This window comes from Dasypus novemcinctus, chromosome 21, assembly GCF_030445035.2.
Source record: "Dasypus novemcinctus isolate mDasNov1 chromosome 21, mDasNov1.1.hap2, whole genome shotgun sequence".
In the NCBI taxonomy this organism is placed as follows: domain Eukaryota; kingdom Metazoa; phylum Chordata; class Mammalia; order Cingulata; family Dasypodidae; genus Dasypus; species Dasypus novemcinctus.
In genome coordinates, this window is record NC_080693.1 from 25,163,942 (window position 1) to 25,183,501 (window position 19,560).

Sequence of the window (19,560 nt, forward strand, 5' to 3'; positions counted from 1 at the left end):
CTTAGGTTGTTGTGCACTGAAGACAATGAACAAATTAGCAAATCTCTTCAGATAGTGATAAGGGCTTTTGAGGAAATTAAACAGATGATATGATATTGAGTATCAGTATTTGGGGGAATACGCTAGCTTGGGATATCAAGGAAGGACTTCCTAAAAGGTGACATTTTAGCTTATGGAAGGGAAAAAAAACTATCTGGGGAAAGGATGCACCAAGCAGCGGGAAAAATTAAGAGCAAAGACGTTCTTCCTTCCACCCTTCATATTTGACACAGTGGCAAGACCTCCGCGATGATTTCCACTAATTCTGCCCTCAAAGCTTTGGCTTGTGGAACTTCCCCGCCACAAAATGTCAATAACTACAACACCAATATGACAAGAATCTTAGCTCCTTCCGTGCCCTCCTTTCCTACGCCCCTTCTCTTCGCCTCCGCCTGCAGGCGAAATTGCTTGCCCTTACTTGTCATGGCGACTATGAGCTCTGTGCCAGGCGTCTCGCGAGGATTGCTGGGATTGGGATTTCCCCCTCCCATGTGCTTGGGCTGGCGCTAAAAACTTTGCAGCTCCTCAAAAGTCTAGAGCCACCATCCTGGGTGCAGGTAGCCGCTGGGCTCCGGGGTCACCTGGCGTCCGGGTTCGGGGGGTGCTTCTCAGGACGGTGACAAGCTCCCCTGAGGTTCGGGTAAGCCCCTGACTGAACCTGATGAGTCTTCTCTGAGTCACGAGCTCTCGGCTCCGTGTATTTTAAACTCGGAGAATGGGGGGAGGGGGGCGGGGGGAGAGAAGCAGTGGGAACTTAGTGAGTTTTTGGGGAAATAGGAACTTAGCTACCGGGATCAACATGGGAATGCAATGTTGGGAGGACAGGCTGTAAATGATAGGGATGCTAGGAACTACCGAACTCAGATCTGAATACCTAAGCGGGGAAGAGAGACTTTGGGGAACCTTGATCAAGCCTAAGGGTTCTTTTCCACCCTGCCCCCCAACCCAGAGGCCGGATGTGAGGAATCCTTAAATCAGACACCCAAAGCATTGGGGTCTGAGACTTTGCGATCTCGAAATATTGAGAACTCGTGGCTCGAGACTTTGGGGCCCATGGCATCGTGGTGGAATCTTGGGATCCATCCCGAAAGGATCGGGGAACCCCAAGCTGCTAAGGTCGCACAACTTCCGGACCTTTGTCTTTACTGAAGTGGTATTTCCAGACGGTCCCCTGCTTCGCTAGATGGAGAAAATCCAGTTAAAGACTGTCCACCGCAGAAGCAGGAAGCGCTGGGGTTTGCCCGCGGGATTGGGAGGAAGTGTCCCTATCTGAAAGGCCTGGGAGCCCTGTTATTGTTTGGCTCCCCCGTTGCATTTTGCCAATTGTACTAGCATTTCCGGTTTCTCTTTGTAGGAGCATCTCACTCTTCACCTGACGGGAGGGGAGTAAAAAGAGAGAAAATGTCTCTTAGGCCGGTTCCTATTACTTGAGGAGGGAGGTTACTATCCCCCAACCCCGCTTTTTTTTTTCCCCCACGACTACTCGGTTATCGCTTTTTGGAAAAGAAGGAGTGTTTGTTTTGATGCAAAATTCAATCCCTCCTCCTCTTTAAATGGTGTGCTCCAGGGTCGCAGCGATGGAGGCGGACGCTACCATTGTGAGGGATGGGGTTTTAAAAAAAATGTGGAGTGCAAACCCAGGGTCCAGAAAGGGTACATTTGAGAATCAACGATGGGAGAGTAATGATGGGCCGTTTGTACCGGAGAAACAGTTATCTTACATCCGGCTTTGGGCCGAGCAATTCTCATTTAGGACGCAGACCGAACGTCTGAAGGCGGAAGGGGCGGACCTTGGGGGGGCGGGCTCGAGGTCCTAAGTCCCGCCCTCCTGCCCCGGCTGATTCTTCCCGGCGGGAGGCGGCGGAACCTGGGCGAAATCGCCAGCGAGTCTGTTTTATCTGCATCTTCTTCACTTAGGGCGCAATCATTTAATTCAGCAGTTACTTGCTGTTACGAACCAACACTTTTTTTTTTTAATGAGGTAGCATTTGCACGCAGTGCGATGTACAGCTATTATTAAGTGCGCAGGTAGATAATGATGAGGCTTGGCAAGTGTAACCACCCGTATAACCCACACGCCTATCAAAATGTATAACACTTTCGTCGCCCCGGAAAGTTTTCCCATGCCTTTTCCCATTCAATCCCGACCCCCACCTTTATTTCTGTGACCACAGGTTAGTTTTGCCTATTCAAGAACGTCTGTAAATGCAGTCCTACAATATGTGTTCTTTTGATCAGGCTCCTTTCCTTTCAACATAGCGACTGTGGAATTCATCTATGTTATTCTATGTACGAATGGTGTGCCTGTATTCCTTTTTATTTAGTATATTCCTTCCTATAAATAATGCGTCATCGATTGCTTATCCGTTCTCCCTTTGATGGCCATTTGAGCTGCTTCCAGTTTGGGGTTTTTATAAATAAAGGCTCTTTGAACATTCTTGTACAATTTTTTGTGGTCATATATTTTCGTCTTTCTTGGTTAAATACTTAGGACTAGAATTGCTAGGTCAGAGAATAGATATATAAGAAGCTCCCAGTTTTCCAAAGTAGCTTACCATTTTACACTCCTATCAACAATGTAAGAAGAGTTCTGGTTGTCCCATATCCCTCCCAACTTTTGGTATTAGTCAGTCTTTGCTAATTGCATTGGTATGTCATCGTGGTTTTAATTTGCATTTCTCTGTTGACTACTGACGGTCGAGCAGTTTTTCATGTGCTTATTGGCTATTCATATGTCATATATGAAGTGGCTCTTCAAGTTTTGTTTTGTTGGTTTTTCTTTTTATTGTTTAGTTATAGCAGTTCTTTATATATTCCAGATACAAGTACTTTGCCAGATATACATATTGCAAATGCTTTCTCCTAACCTATTGCTTTCCTATTTGTTTGCTTAACAGTGATTTTAATTTGAAGTCCCAATTTATTTTTCTTTTTCTCTTTCTCCTTCATGTTCCATGTTTGCTGTGCCCTGTTTAGGTAATCTTTGCTTATTCCAAGATCATGAAGATATTCTCTTATATTTTCTTGTAGAATCTTCATGGTTTTAAGTTTTACACTTAGGTCTATGAACCATCTTGAATTAACTAGTTAAAAACTAATTTTTTAATGGTGTGAAGTAGGGGTCATGTTTTTGGTGTTTTTTTCTTATATGGATGTCCAGTTATTCTAGCTCCACTTGTTGAAATAGCCTTTCCCCACTGAATTGCTTTTATTTCGGGTGTTCAGTCCATTTACATTTAAAGTAATTATTGTGCAGTTTGAGTTAAAGTCTACCATCTTAGTACTATTTCTGTATGTCTCTTCTGTTCTTTGTTCTTTTCAAATATGTGAGGAAGAAGCAACACCATTTTATACAAACTCTTTCTGAAGATAGAGGAGAGACATTTCCCACCTCATTTTATGAGACTTGCATAATCTTGATACCAAAACTTGACAAAAACTGTACAAGAAAAGAAAATTTCAGACCAATATCTCATTAACCTGTATATGTAAAAATCTAATACGACTGTTCTCTGGATATGGATATTGGAAATATTTCCTTCTGCGACGTTAGTGATAGATCCCGTATCTTTACATTTACCAAAATTTCCACTACTGAGCCACTGCATCCTTTCTTCTCTCCTTCAAGACCAAGGTATGTGATAAAGTTCCCCTGAGAATCTGCCTGTTATGAATCCAAGCACAACCCATTCTCCAGCACAACCCAATAGACAACAATAAATCCGAGATGATGAAAAACATTTATTGATAAATACTTTGTGCTCCAAGCTACAGTCTTTTCTAAATGGAATACACATTGTACAAGTAACCAAGAAATATCAAATATTGTATGAATCAAAAATACAAAAATTAATCAGAATATGAATTGCATTTTAAAATATTAAATATGGTCCAAAAAAAAACAGAGTGCATGAAGTTCAGTGATGTATGAGGTCCCAGGTTCAATCCCCAGTACTGCCTTAAAAAAAAAAAACTAAGAAATTTTAGCAAATCAAACCTAGGAATCTATTAAAAAGGCTAAATACATCCTGACCAAGGGAGGTTTATCCAGGATTGCAATGTTGATTCAACATTCAAAAATCAGTGTGGGGAGTGGATGTGGCTCAAAGCATTGAGCGCCCACTTCCCAAATGGGAGGTCCCAGGTTTGGTTCTCACTGCAAAACAGTGAGCTGGTTTCTCAAATATGAGGTCCCAGGTACCTAAAAAAAAAAATAAATCAGTGTAATTCACCACATTAACAGATTAAAGGATAAAAATCCTGTGATCATTTCAACAGCTGGAGAAAAAGAAGTTGGCGATATTCAACACCCATTCTGATTAAAGGGGGGAAAAAGCACACACACAAAAAAAAGGAAACTTTCATAGTCTGATAAAGCATCCCCAATCAACTCACAATTAACAAGGAACATTAAAGTGAAAGACTGGTTTTCCTCTAAAATCGGGAACTGGAAAAGGATTCCACTCACCTCTTCAGAAGCATACTAGAGGCCTTAAGCAGGCAAGAAAAAGAAGTAAAACTCACAATGATTGGAAAGAAAGAAAGAAAGAAAACTGTCATCATTCGCAGCTGTTCTTAAATTGGAAAGTGAAATTTAAAAACCATGCCATTTACTATGGCATCCAAAACCATGAAATACTCCAGTAACTAAGATTTAAACAATGGATTGGAAGGCTCAAGAGGGTTAAGATGTCAGTGCTCCTCAATGATTTAAATCGATCCCAATCAAAATCCCAGCAGGCTTGTTTGTAGAAGAAATTAAGAAGCTGATTCTAAAACGAAAAAGAGTTGGAGGGCTTAAACTGCCTAATTTCAAGATTACTTCAAACAGTGATACAAAACAACCAATGTACAGACTGCGGAGTCCAGAAAATTTACAAGGGCACCAAAATGAATCAATGGGGAAAGGAAAATCTGTGACAACAAATGTCACTGGAACGGGATAGTCATTCATAAGGGGGGAGGAGAGATGACTTGACCCCGACCTCACAACCTCCACGATAATTAATTTGAGATGCATCACAGACCTAAGCATAAAACTATTTAATTCTAACACTTAACATTTTGTCTTGTTTCTCATTTTAATGGCAGGTAATATGTAGACGCCTTTTTTTTTCTCTTCCTTAATAAAGTTAAAGCCCCCTTCGCCAGTGACCCAAGTCCCATAAGCGTGCATTCCTCTCCCTGAGACCATTGCTATCCTAGATTTTGTGAATTTTTACTCTTCTTGCCTGTCTTTCACACTTTTTACGTATTTATAAATAAGTAGTAGCTTAGTGGGTTTTAATCCACATAAACTATTTGTGTGCGATACTGTGCGGTTGTTTTTACCCTACAAATTATATTTTTTCACCCAACATATTCCTGAGATATATCTGTTTACATATATACAGGTAAATTAATTTCCTTAAACTACTATAGCAAATTTCTTGTGACTATACCGCATTTTATTTAGCCATTCCTTGCAGATGGATAGGCCGGTGTCTCCTGTCACTCGCCATTAGAAACAACCCTGACAGTTTTGTGCAAGACTGACACCGCCCATGGCAAACATTTTTTTCTAGGGAGCCTGCCTAGAAGTGGTTTTGACTCTAATAAGATGAGTTCAAGATGCATGCGTTTTTCAATTTCACCAGCTACTACCTTGTAACTTTCCAGGATCAATTTTTTTGGGCCCCAAACAAATAGCTTCCAGCCAAAAAAAATGTTTTACATGTGACTCTGGGGGGTGTCTTGGGAGCATGATGTAAGAACTTGAAGATAGCTGCAGGAGGCCCAGGTTCGAATCCCTGGCCCTGCCCTCTGGGAGCTTTGGGAGCCTGGGTAAGGGATTTAATTATTTTACCCTCACTTCCCTCATCTCCTGATAAAACCTACCTCGCTGGCTTTTTTTTTTTTTTTTTTTTTTTTTTTGATAGGATTAAATGAGATAAGCCTCTGAAAGCGGTGGGCCCTGGACTGGTTCTTTTTTTTTTTTTTTTTTTTTTTTTTTTTTTTTAAAGGTTTATTTATTTATTTAATTTCCCCCCCTCCCCTGGTTGTCCGTTCTTGGTGTCTATTTGCTGCGTCTTGTTTCTTTGTCTGCTTTTGTTTCTTTGTCCGCTTCTGTTGTCGTCAGCGGCACAGGAAGTGTGGGCGGCGCCATTCCTGGGCAGGCTGCACTTTCTTTTTCACGCTGGGCGGCTTTCCTCACGGGCGCACTCCTTGCGCGCGGGGGCTCCCCCACGCGGGGGACACCCTTGCGTGGCACGGCACTCCTTGCGCGCATCAGCACTGCGCATGGCCAGCTCCACACGGGTCAAGGAGGCCCGGGGTTTGAACCGCGGACCTCCCATATGGTAGACGGACGCCCTAACCACTGGGCCAAAGTCCGTTTCCCTGGACTGGTTCTTTAACAGCAGCCATTGTTATGATTTAGCGGGGGCCTGTCCCCTGCTGGGGATGCCTGCATTTCGCTACAACCCGCCACCTCGTCATTTGGAAGGTCCCCTTCACCTGCCAATGATTTTGTATAGCCACCCACCCCATGCTGGTACCTGTGGGAAGTGCCTGTTCTGAAAAGATTTGCTAACGATGGCTTTCGACTTTGCCTGCTCTTTAGAGAAACGTTGAGAATGTAGTTGATACTAAGGACTAAAGTGAGAGGGGAGAGCTCCCATGTCCCTGGGGTAGGGTAGTGACCTTGGGCCCACTATCCCTGGACGTGCTGTCCAGGGATGTTTACAGAGCGGAGTTCCCTGGAAGAGGTGAACCTGCATTAGTGGGGCAGGTTGGGGGAGGGGGGCAGGCCACAAAAGCCTCACCCACCCACCAGCAGAGTTCTCCCTTGAGGATAATAAACAAATAAACAGAGCTAATGTTTATTGACCTCTTATTACCTGCGGGGCACTTTGCTCTTTACATTCCCATATTAACCAAATGAAGTCCTTACTATAATTATTTTCATTTTAGAGCAAAGGACAATAAGGCACAGGGAGGTCTGGTAACCTCCCAAAATCACACAGTTGATTTGATGAGACTGAATGCAGGCCCGGCCTTTCAGATGGGTACTGTGAATTCTCCCATTTTACAGATGAGAAAAAGGCCTGGAGAAATGAAGTGTCGTGGTCCAAGGTCACACAGCCACAGTACAGACCTAGGGCTTTTGACTTCTGAGTCCCTCCCACCCATAAGAGTCCTTTTATCATTGATCTAGAGGGAACCTGGTCCTTCCCCTCAAGATTAATGTTTGGGATCATTCCCACTGCTGCCCCCTCTTGCCTCCCTCCATGCGTGCTCATAGTCTATCCCCCTTGTCCAGCTCAGCATCAGAATTCAAGAGAGCCCTGCCAGGCTGGATGACGAGGAGGTGAGCATCTTATTCGTAGATGTTTGAATGGTCATAAAATAAAATTCACTTACTTTCCTCGTGCATCTTGGACGAGTCAGTTAGCTTCCTGAGAAGTAACTACTTTACTTTTAAAGTGACTAGTGTAGTTATCAGGACAAAGGAAGATAATACAGGTGAAAGGATTTTGCAAACTCTTAAGTACATCTGAAAGCCCTTACCGACGAGGAAGCAGAGATAAAGGTTAGGGAAAGAGCCTGCTTGATGACGCATGCAACCTCCTGGCAAATGTTTAGCAAATAGATGATTGCTTGGTAGTTTAGGAGGTTGCTAGAATGCTTGTAACAAAGACAGCAAAGTAATCAAATTGGTGAATCTGGATATTTGGATGGGGAATATGTTGGAGTTCTATGTATTGTTTTTGTGCTGTTTTTGCAAGTTTCTTCTAAGTTTGAAATTATTTAGAATAGAAAAGAGCCTGCTTGGTAGAGGAGTGTGAGGGGTGTTTGTCAAGCCCTTAAGGAGACAGAAAGAAAAGTGTAAGGAGCAGGAACCTTTAGGGCCAGCGTGTTCCTCAGCAAAGCCAGTAACAAATTTGGGGTCAAGAAGGATGTCATGATGAAGCCATTTGAAAGCTGGTCTGGGAGAAGGGGAGGCGAGAGCCTCATAGCAGAGACTCCAGCCCCTTCAGGGACCACCCTCTACCATCCTCCTTGTTCCCTCTATCGCCCCTACCAGGCCAGGAGCGCAAACATTCATTCAGCACGGTCAGTGAGCTCAACGGCATGCCAGGGCTTTGAGCGAATACTGGTGAATAAGACATGACTTCTCTGCACCGAGTAAATTTGTGTTCTGCTAGCTAGGGGAACAGACTAAAATTTCAAATGAGCGGAAGTATCAGACAGTGTTAAGTTCTATGAGAATTGAGGCACGGTATTGTGATGGGGTTTGGCTGGCTGTGCTCATGTCCCCTACGTCGACACTTCTCAGTGAGCAGGCTCCAGCCCTGCAATGACAGGGGACAGCACATTGCAGAAGTGGACCTGGAGTGTTCACAAGCAGAGAAGGGCAGCTGGTGTGGCTAGAGCATCCCATGGTACCCACCCAGGCAGGAGGGAGTGTAAGCCAGTCCCAGGGGAATTTGGGGGCTGCCAGAAGTGGGGATGGTGGTTCTTCAAGAAGCTTTGCAATGAAGGGGATCGGAGAAATGGAGCCAAATATCAGAGATCTGGGGGGGTTTCTGTCCCCCAGGTGGAGGGGGCAGGCTCAGGGCTACTTTGTCCTTGTGGGCAGGAAGCAGGGTACAATTTCAGGAAGGTTTGTAGATTTAGTGGTGGCAAGATCGGAAGTCCCCCTGATTGCCTCTCTTCCTTACCGTGTGCGGCAGGTGCTGAGGGCTGGGGCAGGAGCAGGAGCAGCCCAGGTTGTGGTAAAAAGATTTGAAGAGAGAAGGTGGACGGAGCCCTTCAGCCCTGTTCCAGGTCCCGGTAGGGTGTTGGGGGAGGATGTCCCTCCCAGCTCAGGGCCGGGTGCCCTGGCATCTAACGCTGCACCCTTCCCTTTCTCTCCGTAGGGGCCAGATTGCCTTCCAGGGAGCTGCAATGGAGGAGCCCCCGTCAGATATGAGCATCGAGGCGCCTCTGAGTCAGGAGACATTTTCAGACTTATGGAAACTGTGAGTGATGGCCTCGTGGGAGGGGCAGGTTTCCCGCCAGCTTCTGATCGCTCTCCCCTCCCTGCCACCCCGCTCCCATCCCCTAACAGAGGCCTGACGGAAGCACAAATCAGTACTGACTGTCCCCTCTTATTTTTCAGACTTCCCCAGAACAACGTTTTGGTAAGGACTGGGGGATGGGAAGGAGCCAGGGGCTGGGGAGGGGGTAGGAAGCTGGCAGCTCTGATGCGCGTTTCCTGCCCCTCTCCCCCGACAGTCCCCATCGCTGTCTACCATGGAAGATCTGCTCCTCTCAGATGATGTTACCAGCTGGTTCGAAGGCCAAGATGAGCCTCTCAGAACACCAGAGGCTCCTGCGCCCACTACCCCTGCACCAGCCGCCCCCACGCCAGCCACCCCCTGGCCCCTGTCATCCTCTGTCCCTTCCCAAAAGGAATACCCTGGCGACTATAATTTCCGTCTAGGCTTCCTGCGTTCTGGAACAGCCAAGTCTGTCACCTGCACGGTCAGTGGCCCCCAGGGCAGGCTTCTTTGTGAGCTTTCCTTGCCTGCCCATATCCCCCTGACTTTTTTAGCCTTAGGCTTCTCGTCTGTTTTTGAAATTTCACCCACATAGCCTGTGACCTTTGGCATCTGACCTGCCATTAAATTTTGTGCCCCCTGACCTTTGGCTTTCATCGTTCCCATCATACTCTCAGGAGCTGAGGCTTGATTTCTCAGGGGGACATGGGACTTTTCTTCTTTTTCCTTCGCTGGCATTCATTCTCTGGCTTTGGAACGTTGACTTCTGGGGTCCCCAGCCCTGTCATCCCTGTCGCTACCTTCCCAGCCCAGTACGCGGCTTCCAGCAGGAGCTTAAGCCACATTTGTTCTTTGACAGCCCCCTTCCCAGGCACTTGTCCCCTGACCTTTGACTCTTTCTCTTCCTTCTTCTTACAGTACTCACCTATCCTCAACAAGCTGTTTTGCCAGCTGGCAAAGACCTGCCCAGTGCAGCTTTGGGTCAACTCACCACCCCCTCCTGGGGCCCGCGTCCGGGCCATGGCTGTCTACAAGAAGTCCGAGCACATGACGGAGGTCGTGAGGCGCTGCCCCCACCACGAGCGCTGCTCAGAACATGGGGATGGTGAGGGGTTGGGGCTGAGGATGGGACAGGGCTGTGTGCCCAGGGTCCCCAAGCTCCTAATCCCTCCCCAATGGCTCTTAGGTCTGGCCCCCCCTCAGCACCTCATCCGGGTGGAAGGAAACCTGCATGCCGAGTATTTGGACGACATCAACACCTTCCGACATAGTGTGGTGGTGCCCTACGAGATGCCCGAGGTCTCTGGATTGCCAGCTGGGGTCTCTGGGAAGAGGGAGCTGAGGGGGTCCCGTGGCCATCCAGCTGGGACGGGGGCTCTCTCCTGCTGCTTATTTGGCCTCCCTCCAAATCCTCCCCATTCCAAAGTTGAGGAAACTGAAGCAGAGAGAGGCCGAGGGCCTCCTCCGGCTGCTGCAGATCTCCCCAGGGCTGGGCAGCCTCACCTGAGACCTGTGTCCTCTCCCAGGTCGGCGCCGACTGCACCACCATCCACTACAACTACATGTGTAACAGCTCCTGCATGGGAGGCATGAATCGGCGGCCCATCCTCACCATCATCACCCTGGAAGACTCCAAGTAGGCACCCACATGCTACTCTTGATGCCAGCACACTCCTTCCTAGCCGTCTGCCTTCCTTTGTCCCCTGAGACCCTCCCCTCACCGCTTTCTGCCACACCCATGGCCCCCTGTCCTTCCCTCCAGCCCCCAGCCCCATATGTGGAGTCTCCTCCCTCCCCGGTTTCTTTGCTCTAGCTATGGGACGTCTCTGACCTGTCGCTTCTCAATATGCCTGGAGCTGGAACTTAGGCCCCAAACAGAGAGGATAAGGGTGATCGGCAGTAGGGAGGCCTGGTTTGCAGAACAGGACAGGTAGGGCCCAGCTTCCTCACTGCCTCCTCCTTCCCTGGCTAGTGGTAATCTGCTGGGACGGCGCAGCTTTGAGGTGCGTGTTTGTGCCTGTCCTGGGAGGGACCGAAGAAATGAGGAAGACAATTTCCGCAAGAAGGGGGAGCCTTGCCCTGAGCCACCGGTTGGGACCACTAAGCGAAGTAAGCAGGCATGGTAAAAGGCGCAGTGGAGGAGGCAGGAAGGGTGCGGAGCTGCCTGGAAGCCGCTCAGTCCCCTTCTCACCTTTCCTTGCCTCTTTTCCCAGCACTGCCCACGACCACCAGCTCGTCTCCTCCGCCAAAGAAGAAGCCAATGGATGGGGAATATTTCACCCTTCAGGTACCAAACTGGGAAGAGAGAGATACAAAGTCTCCTGCTCCTACTCAGAAAGGTTGGATAGGGAAGAAAAGATGTAGAGAATTTAGTTTTTAACTTTTCTGTTCCTCCTAATGCCGTGTTTCTGTATCCATCCTCTCCTCTTTCTATGGTTCTGACTCTTGTAAAATTAATATTGTCAGGTTGAAAGATTTAAGTTTCAAATTTAGGGCTCAAGCTGCTATTTTCTTCTTGGCTGCTTTGCCTGCAATTGGGTGATTTGCCAGCAGGGGGCAGTGGTGCCTCAGGGACAATGGTTTCTGGTCATATCTAAGAAGAATACCGGCTTGTCCCATCATATACTTTTTTTTTTTTTTTAAGCTTTATTTTATTTATTTTTCCCCACCCCCTTGCTGTTTGCACTTGCTATGTCTGTTCATTATGTGCTCATCTTCCTTTTAGGAGGCACTGGGAACCAAACTGGGACATCCCATGTGGGAGGGAGGCACCTAATTGCTTGAGCCACCTCCACTCCCTGCTTTGTTGTCTCTCTCATTATGCTTTCCTCCTTGGGTCTCTTGTTGCATTATCTTTTTTTTTTTTTTTTAATATTTATTTATTATTATTTTTTTAAATTACATTAAAAAAAATATATGAGGTCCCATTCAACCCCACCGCCCCCGCCCCCCACTCCCCCCACAGCAACACTCTCTCCCATCATCGTGATACATCCATTGCACCTGGTAAGTTCATCTCTGAGCATCACTGCACCCCATAGTCAATGGTCCACATCATAGCCCAGACTCTCTCATGTTCCATCCAGTGGGCCCTGGGGGGATCTACAGTGTCCCGTAATTGTCCGTGAAGCACTATCCAGGACAACTCCACGTCCCGAAAACGCCTCCACATCTCATCTCTTCCTCCCGTTCCCCACACCCAGCAGCCCCCATGGCTACCGTTCCCACACCCATTCCACATTTTCTCTGTGGACATTGGATTGGTTGTGTCCATTGCACATCTATGTCAAGTGAGGGCTTAGATTGCACATGGGTACTGGATGCACTCCTCCCGCTTCTAGTTGTAGACACTCTAGGCTCCATGTTGTTTGTTGCATTATCTTGTTGCATCAGCTTGCTGTGCCAGCCTATCGCATCAGTTCACTGTCTTGCTTGTCTTCTTTAAGAGGCACTGGAAACCGAGCCCAAGGTAAGCGGGAGCTCAATTGCTTGAGCCACATCCACTTCCCAATAATATACATTTTTAAAGGACCACTTTCCAAAGAGGAAATTGTTATAGTATAGAGAACATGAAAATGGTTCTATAACTTTGCCCAATTCTTTTTTCCACCCAACCCCCACCCCGCCCACAGATCAGAGGGCGTGAACGCTTTGAGATGTTCCGAGAGCTAAATGAAGCTTTGGAGCTGAAGGATGCCCAGACTGGGAAGGAGCCAGAGGGGAGCAGGGCTCACACCAGGTGAGTGACCTGGACCCCATCCCAGCCACTGTTGGAAAGCCATGGGATTCAATTACTAATCCTGTCTGGATGGTGAAAGGCAACTGATCCCCTTCCCCTGCGCCTCAACCCTGCTCAAACATTCCATTAGAGTCTTTCCCCAGTTGTATCATGCAGCCAACTCCCTGCCTAAGGATGGGGGTGAGGGGGTCCCTGAGCCTCTCAAGTTCAGGGATAATAGGGGATACTTCTTTTTCATTTCCAGCAACCCCTAGTTCAAAGCCAGAGGGTCTTCATTGGGGGCCTGATAACTTGGTGGAAATATATCACAAAGAGTCAAGAATTGGGGTCAGATACTCAGCTCTGCTGGTACTAGCAGGTCCTACGTGACCTTGTTACTCTCTCTCTCAGACTCAGTTTCCCTATTTGTAAAATGGAGTAAGTGAATATTAATTTATGAGTATCCCAAAATACTCAGCGGATGTGACTGCAAGTGGTGGTTTCTGTTTTCACTTCAGTTTCCCCTGCTCCAGCAGCACGTCCTTCCCAGCCTTGACTTAGGAAAATGGGGCCCAGACCAAGACACTCTTGCTCATATGCCGTATCATTTCTCCATACCCCTCTCCCCCATTTTGTCTCTTCTATAGCTATCTGAAGTCTAAGAAGGGGCAATCTACCTCCCGCCATAAAAAATTACTGTTTAAGAGAGAGGCGCCTGACTCCGACTGACATCCTCTGCTTCTTGTCCCCATTGACACCCCTCACCCTTGCCCCCTTCCCTGGCAACCCCCGCTTGGTACAGGTGTGCCTCAGAAACCCCAGGAGGTCTTTAGTTTACCTTGGCCTGGGGCTCCACTGAAGAAGTCCTGCATGGGTGTTTTGGGGGGCTTGGGGGGAGCTGGGACCCTACAGCTTAGCTTTCACGGTTTTCACTCCAAGGGAGATTGGGAAGCTATCTCAAGTTGTTCCATTTCTTCTAAGTCCACATCAGAAAATGCTGATAATCGTACCTACCTCACGGAATTTGTTGTGAGGATGAATGGAATGATGTCTGTGTGGCCTCAGCCACCGGTTTTTTTTACATGGGGACTGGGACTTGGCCCCCCCACGGGTGCTGGCTCCTGTCCCTGCTGGTGGATGGGTTGATAGAGTCTGTAATTGTGCAACTGGTCAGGGGGAGGGAGCTTCCCAAGTCCCTTCTCTATGGAGCTGACCAAATCCTGTGTAACCTCTTGGTAAACCTCAGGACCTAAAAGGGAATTTCATCCCTACCCCACACTCTGAAGGGTTCCTGCCCTTGATGGAGGATCCTTACCCACCGCCATCTGTTTTACTCCCCTACCCTCCCAATGCTGAGGGCAGTTTCTTTCGCATTTAGCAAGGCACATCTGTATTCTTCACCCGCGCCCTTCTCCTTTTTCCCTTGGATGTCCCGTTTTTATATTGGTTCGTTATTTACAATAAAACTTTGCTACCACCTGTGTGTCTCAGGAGCGAGTGACCGTGCGGGCTTCCTGGGGGCTGCAGGGGCCAGGGGTGAGTGAGGAGGGGACATTGGGAAGCGGCCACCTGAGTGTCCAGGGAGTGTGGGCGGGGTGCTCCACTCCCGGGTTCCGGGAGGGGAACAAAGAGTGGAGACTGGTTCAGTCTGCAGCCTGCATGACAACGAGGTGGGGGGGGCTCCATTCACAACTTGGGAACCAACTGTCCCTCCTCCCCTCCTGCCAGGGCTGGCGCGAGGATCTCCCCTGCTCTCCCCTGCCGCTACCCTCAGCCTCTCACTGAGGATTACGGGATTTAAATGTCTGATTTAGCAAGGCTGAGCCTCTGGGGTGGCCATCTGCTTCGCAGGAGAGGGCCAGGACACCTGGGTTCCGAGGCGAAAGGGGGTGGGTGCTACTGGAGGAAGGGGAGGCTGCTAGCCAGGGTCCCAGGGAAGTGGGGGCGGCTAAGGTGAGGACCGGGGCCTTCCCAGCATCCCCTCATCCTGGGCCTCTTGCCAGGCGGTTGAATGAATTGAAGCTTTAAAAACTCTGCCAGGAAAACCTTTCAAAGGGCTTCTTGGGGTGGGGAAGAGAGTTGGGGATGGGGAGCTGAGCACACCCCCGCCCTGTCCTGTTCCTTAGAGCTGCCAGCTCCCAGGGAGGGGGCGCTGGGGGCAGCTCTCCCTGTTACCCGCAGCTGCCTGAGCCAGTGCCCGGAGCCACGGCTAGATAGTGGGGACCTGGCTTGTCTTTCTGCGTCCTTTCTGGTGAGGGAGGTGGGGAACTACAGTCCAGAGGTGCTTCTGGCCTCACTACCCTCTATCAACCAGACTTAAAGTGCCAGCGGGAGCCCCTTACCATGCCCCAAGTATCCCGGAGGCTATGAAGCCCCCAGCCTCCCTGGCTTCAAAACTACCTTTTCTTTTTCACACTAGGGAAGGCCAAATGCTCTCCCTGGGAGGCCTGGAAGCACCTCCTTCAGAGACCTTTCTTTTAGCCATCTTCCAGGGCCTTGACAAACCACAGCTCTTGAAACTCAGTCCCTCTCCCCACCCCTGTAGATGGCTTGAAGTGCCCTTTTTGGCCAGTATCCAGCACCCGCTTACCTTCAACATTTCCCTAGGTTGTGTCCCTAGTTCTGTTTTTGTTTCCTCTGTGTCCTTCAGAAGGCAGATCCATTCTGGCTCTGCTAATCATTTCATGGTGAGATGAGAGATCACTGGACTGAGAATTATGAAGCCTGGGTTTTCTGCCCATCTCTGCTGTGAGCTGGGTGACCTGTGAGTTGCTGACCTCTAGTTCTGCTTACTCCTTTCCGTCTGGTTACATTCATGATCATACATCTGATCAATTGGTTCCTTACTCTGTACCCAATACTGTTCTAGGGGGCCCATGGCAGACCTGTCCTTGCCCTCAGGCTCACAGAGCCTAGGCCCTATCCCACTGAAGTCTGGAATCAAATCTCCCCATTTCCTCATGATTTCCAAGTCAGTCTTTCAAGTCACAACCTTAAGTCAATGTCTCATCTTTTAATTTAAAAAAAAACTTTCTGATTTCAGGAATTCAGGGTCCCAAAAACCTATGAGGCCCATGAATAGTTGTACTCTGAGGACAATGTATAGCCTTAAATGCTTTCATTTAAAGAGAGAGAAAAAGGAACACAACCTAAAATGCGACCTAAAGATTAAGGATGAAAACTGAAATTATTAAAATAGAAAACAAACCTAGTTGAAAGGATAAACTCAAAAGGAGGAACTTTTTAAAAAGCAATTAAAGTCCATAAAATGAAATTTAAAAAAAAGAATAGAGAAATTCAAGAAGTTGACTGAGAAAAAAAAGAACAAGGACCAACTGGATCCAATGTTATTTAAACTTCTGGACCACAGGAAAAGAGGGAAATTTCTAATTCATGTAAAATGATGCTGGCTTCATTAAAATTAAAACTGATAATGATACTAAGAAACTATAAACCAAATTAACGACTTATAAATATCGATGCAAAATCTCCACATAAAATATTATCAAATAGAATACATCAATAAATCAAAAGAATATTACTAAGTAGGGCTTATTCCAGGAATACAAAGTTGGTTTAATAGCAGAGAATCTATCAACATAATTCACTACATTAACAAATTAAAGAAGAAAAAGTATGCAGTCATATCAATAGATGCTGAAAGGAATCTGATTAAATTTCAACAGCCTTTTTTTTTTTAAGTAAAAGAGTTGTAGACTGGTAATGAAATACCAGTAAGTCAATATTGTCCCAAATGGAAAAACACTAAGATATTTTCAATTAAAATCAAGAACTAGACAGGATGTACACTATCACAACTAATGGTTTTAGTGCATACAAGAAGTTCGAAAAATAAGAAATCACTGGTTAAAAAATTACCTCTTTTTGATCAGCAAGAAACGAATCCAAAAACAGATCTCAGCAGATAGAAGAATTTATTACATGACCAAAGTTGGCATTTTCAGTTCAACAGTAATACATTTAGGGATATTTGTAAATAAATGAAGCTGACGCACTTGGAAAAATCAAATAAAATCAGACCCCCTGTTTATGCCATACACAAAAAGAAACAAAAAAGCTAATCAAATTAAAATCCTGTCGTCCCCCCCATACAATAAAATGACTATACCCTAGTGACTAGGAAGACCTTCCTAATTAAGAATGGAAACCCAGAAACCACAAAAGAACAACTAGGGAAGCGGATGTGGCTCAAGCAATTGGGCTCCTGCCTACAACATGGGAGGTCCCAGGTTCGGTTCCAGGTCCCTCCTGGAGAAGATGAGCAAGATAGCAAGCTGGAGTGATGGGCAGGTGCAGCGAGCTGACACAACAAAGAGGAGAGACGCAACAAACCAGGAGCCAAGGTGGCTCAAGCTATTGAGCTTCTCTCCCACATGGGAGGTCCCAGGTTTGGTTCCCAGTGCTTCCTAAAGAGAAGAGAAGCACACACAAATGAACACAGAGAACAGGTCCAAGGTTCGATACCCAGGGCCTCCTGACCTGTGTGATGAGCTGGCCCACACGCAGTGCTGCTTTGCACAAGGAGTGCTTTGTCACGCAGGGGTGTCCCCCATGTAGGGGTGCCCTACGTGCAAGAAGTGCACCCCACAAGGAGAGCCGCTCCACGCAAAAAAAGTGCAGCTGGTCCAGGAGTAGCACCCTACACACACAGAGCTGACACAGCAAGATGATGCAACAACAACAACAACAACAAAAGCAACATAGTTTCCTGATGCAGCATGACAAGAATGGAAGCAGACACAGAACACACAGTGAATGAACATAGACAATGGGGGGGGGACAGGGAGAAAAATCAATAAAAAATATTAGAAAAAAAGAGACAAACAATGGACTGGGGGAAGTTTTGCAATGCAGAAAATAGTTTATATCTACAATTGTCCAAGAGCTTGAACAGCAAAGGCCTAACTCAACAGGAAAATGGAATATTATGCAGCAATTAAAATTGAATTAAAACTCTACAAGGTGGAGTATCGACAAGAAATTGAGTGAGGGAAACGGACTTTGGCCCAGTAGTTAGGGTGTCCGTCTACCACATGGGAGGCCCGCGGTTCAAGCCCCGGGCCTCCTTGACCCGTGTGGAGCTGGCCCATGCGCAGTGCTGATGCGCGCAAGGGAGTGCCCCCCACATAGGGGTGTCCCCCGCGTAGGGGAGCCCCACGCGCAAGGAGTGCACCCATAAGGAGAGCCGCCCAGCGCGAAGGAGGGAGCAGCCTGCCGAGGAATGGCACCGCCCACACTTCCCGTGCCACTGACGACAACAGAAGCGGACAAAGAAACAAGACGCAGCAAAAAGACACAGAAAACAGACAACCGGGGGAGGGGAGGGGAATTAAATAAATAAATAAATAAAATCTTTAAAAAAAAAGAAATTGAGTGAAAAATATAAGGTACGCAAAAGTGTGTATGATTCAATTTTGGTATAACAATGCCCCCAAATCAATGATCCTTATGAGGTGTGTGTGTATGTATTATGCATTTATAATAAATTCGTGTATATAGGGAAGTGGACTTGGCTCAATGGATAGAGCATCTGCCTACCACATGGGAGGTCCAAGGTCCAAACCCAGGACCTCCTTGACCCGTGTGGAGCTGACCCACTCGCAGTGCTTAGGAGCGCAAGGAGTACCATGCCACCCAGGGGTGTCCCCCACGTAGGGGAGCCCCACGCACAAGGAGTGCACCCCGTAAAGAGAGCCGCCCAGCATGAAAGAAAGTGCAGCCTACCCAGGAGTGGCACCGTACACACGGAGAGCTGACGCAGCAAGATGATGCAACAAAAAGAGACACAGATTGACAGTGCCACTGACAAGAATGCAAGCAGACATAGAAGAACACACAGCGAATGGACACAGAGAGCAGACAACTGGGGGCGGGGGGGAGGAAGGGGAGAGAAATAAAAAATAATAATAAATCTTTAAAAAAAATAAATTTATGTATATATTTATACATAGGCAGTGAAGCTTTTTTTCAAGACAATACTAAGACCAACTTATTGCAAAAAAATAATTTAAGAGAAATATAAATAAATTCCAAGAATATACAACTTTAATTAGCTATAACCTATTCCTTCTCCCATAAGTAAACACAATAAACATAATGGTATATGTCCATCCATCGTATTTTTCTATGCTTATATGTGTGTACATGTGTGTATGTACTTTTTTACACAAAATTAGGGTCATACAATTCAAACTTCTTTGTGATCTGTGTCTTCTCATCAGCTTTTCTGTCTCTAAGCATTTGCTGACACTCCCCTCTCTCCCCAGACCACCCCATCCTATAAACCCCAACTTAAACGCTGCCTCCTCTACACAGCCTTCCCTCCAAACCCCCAGCAGGTGGCTGACTGCTCTGAATTTTGCCTCCCACAGCTTTCTCCCCTTCCTTGCAGCACGTTTAGGTCTACCTTGGATGAGAGTTTCTTGTGTGCTCTTCACCCCTTACGGGCAGGAAGTCTGCCTCTTTCATAAGTGTGTCCTCATGGTGCCTAGAATGCACACAGTTGGCACTTTATAAGTTTCGAGGAACAAAAGGAGGTAGACCTCCTGCCCCTCTGATACTGAGTGATCCCAAGACAGTGTGCCTTAAGTTGGTCAAAGTGAAGGGATGGTTAAGGTACCCGGACACCAGAGGGAAGAGGTCAAAGGTGGGGAGCAGCCCCCCAAGGCTTGGGTAACCCTGGGGTCACCCAAAACCACCCTCCACCCCCCTTTCTGGGGCTCTTCCAAATGCTCAGAAAGGAACGACCACACGCAGGGC

The 19,560-nt window shown here is 47.2% G+C and overlaps 1 protein-coding gene across 5 annotated transcripts; it reads left to right on the top strand.

Moving 5' to 3' along the window:
• Positions 1–541: 541 nt before the first annotated feature.
• On the top strand, positions 542–14,259 carry TP53 (tumor protein p53). 5 transcript variants are annotated; one of them, XM_012529093.4, is made up of 12 exons: positions 567–679; positions 8,754–8,853; positions 8,940–9,041; positions 9,182–9,203; positions 9,298–9,546; positions 9,981–10,167; positions 10,249–10,361; positions 10,589–10,698; positions 11,035–11,171; positions 11,276–11,349; positions 12,695–12,801; positions 13,428–14,259. In XM_012529093.4, exons 3-12 carry the CDS (start codon positions 8,968–8,970, stop codon positions 13,507–13,509), a joined length of 1,155 nt encoding a protein of 384 aa, XP_012384547.2. In that variant the 5' UTR covers positions 567–679; positions 8,754–8,853; positions 8,940–8,967; the 3' UTR covers positions 13,510–14,259. The 5 variants fall into 5 exon arrangements, with proteins under 5 accessions (XP_012384548.2, XP_012384547.2, XP_012384546.2 ...); XM_012529092.4 differs by having other exon boundaries at positions 568–679; positions 8,754–8,847; XM_058283576.2 differs by having other exon boundaries at positions 575–673.
• The last annotated feature ends 5,301 nt before the right edge of the window (positions 14,260–19,560 follow it).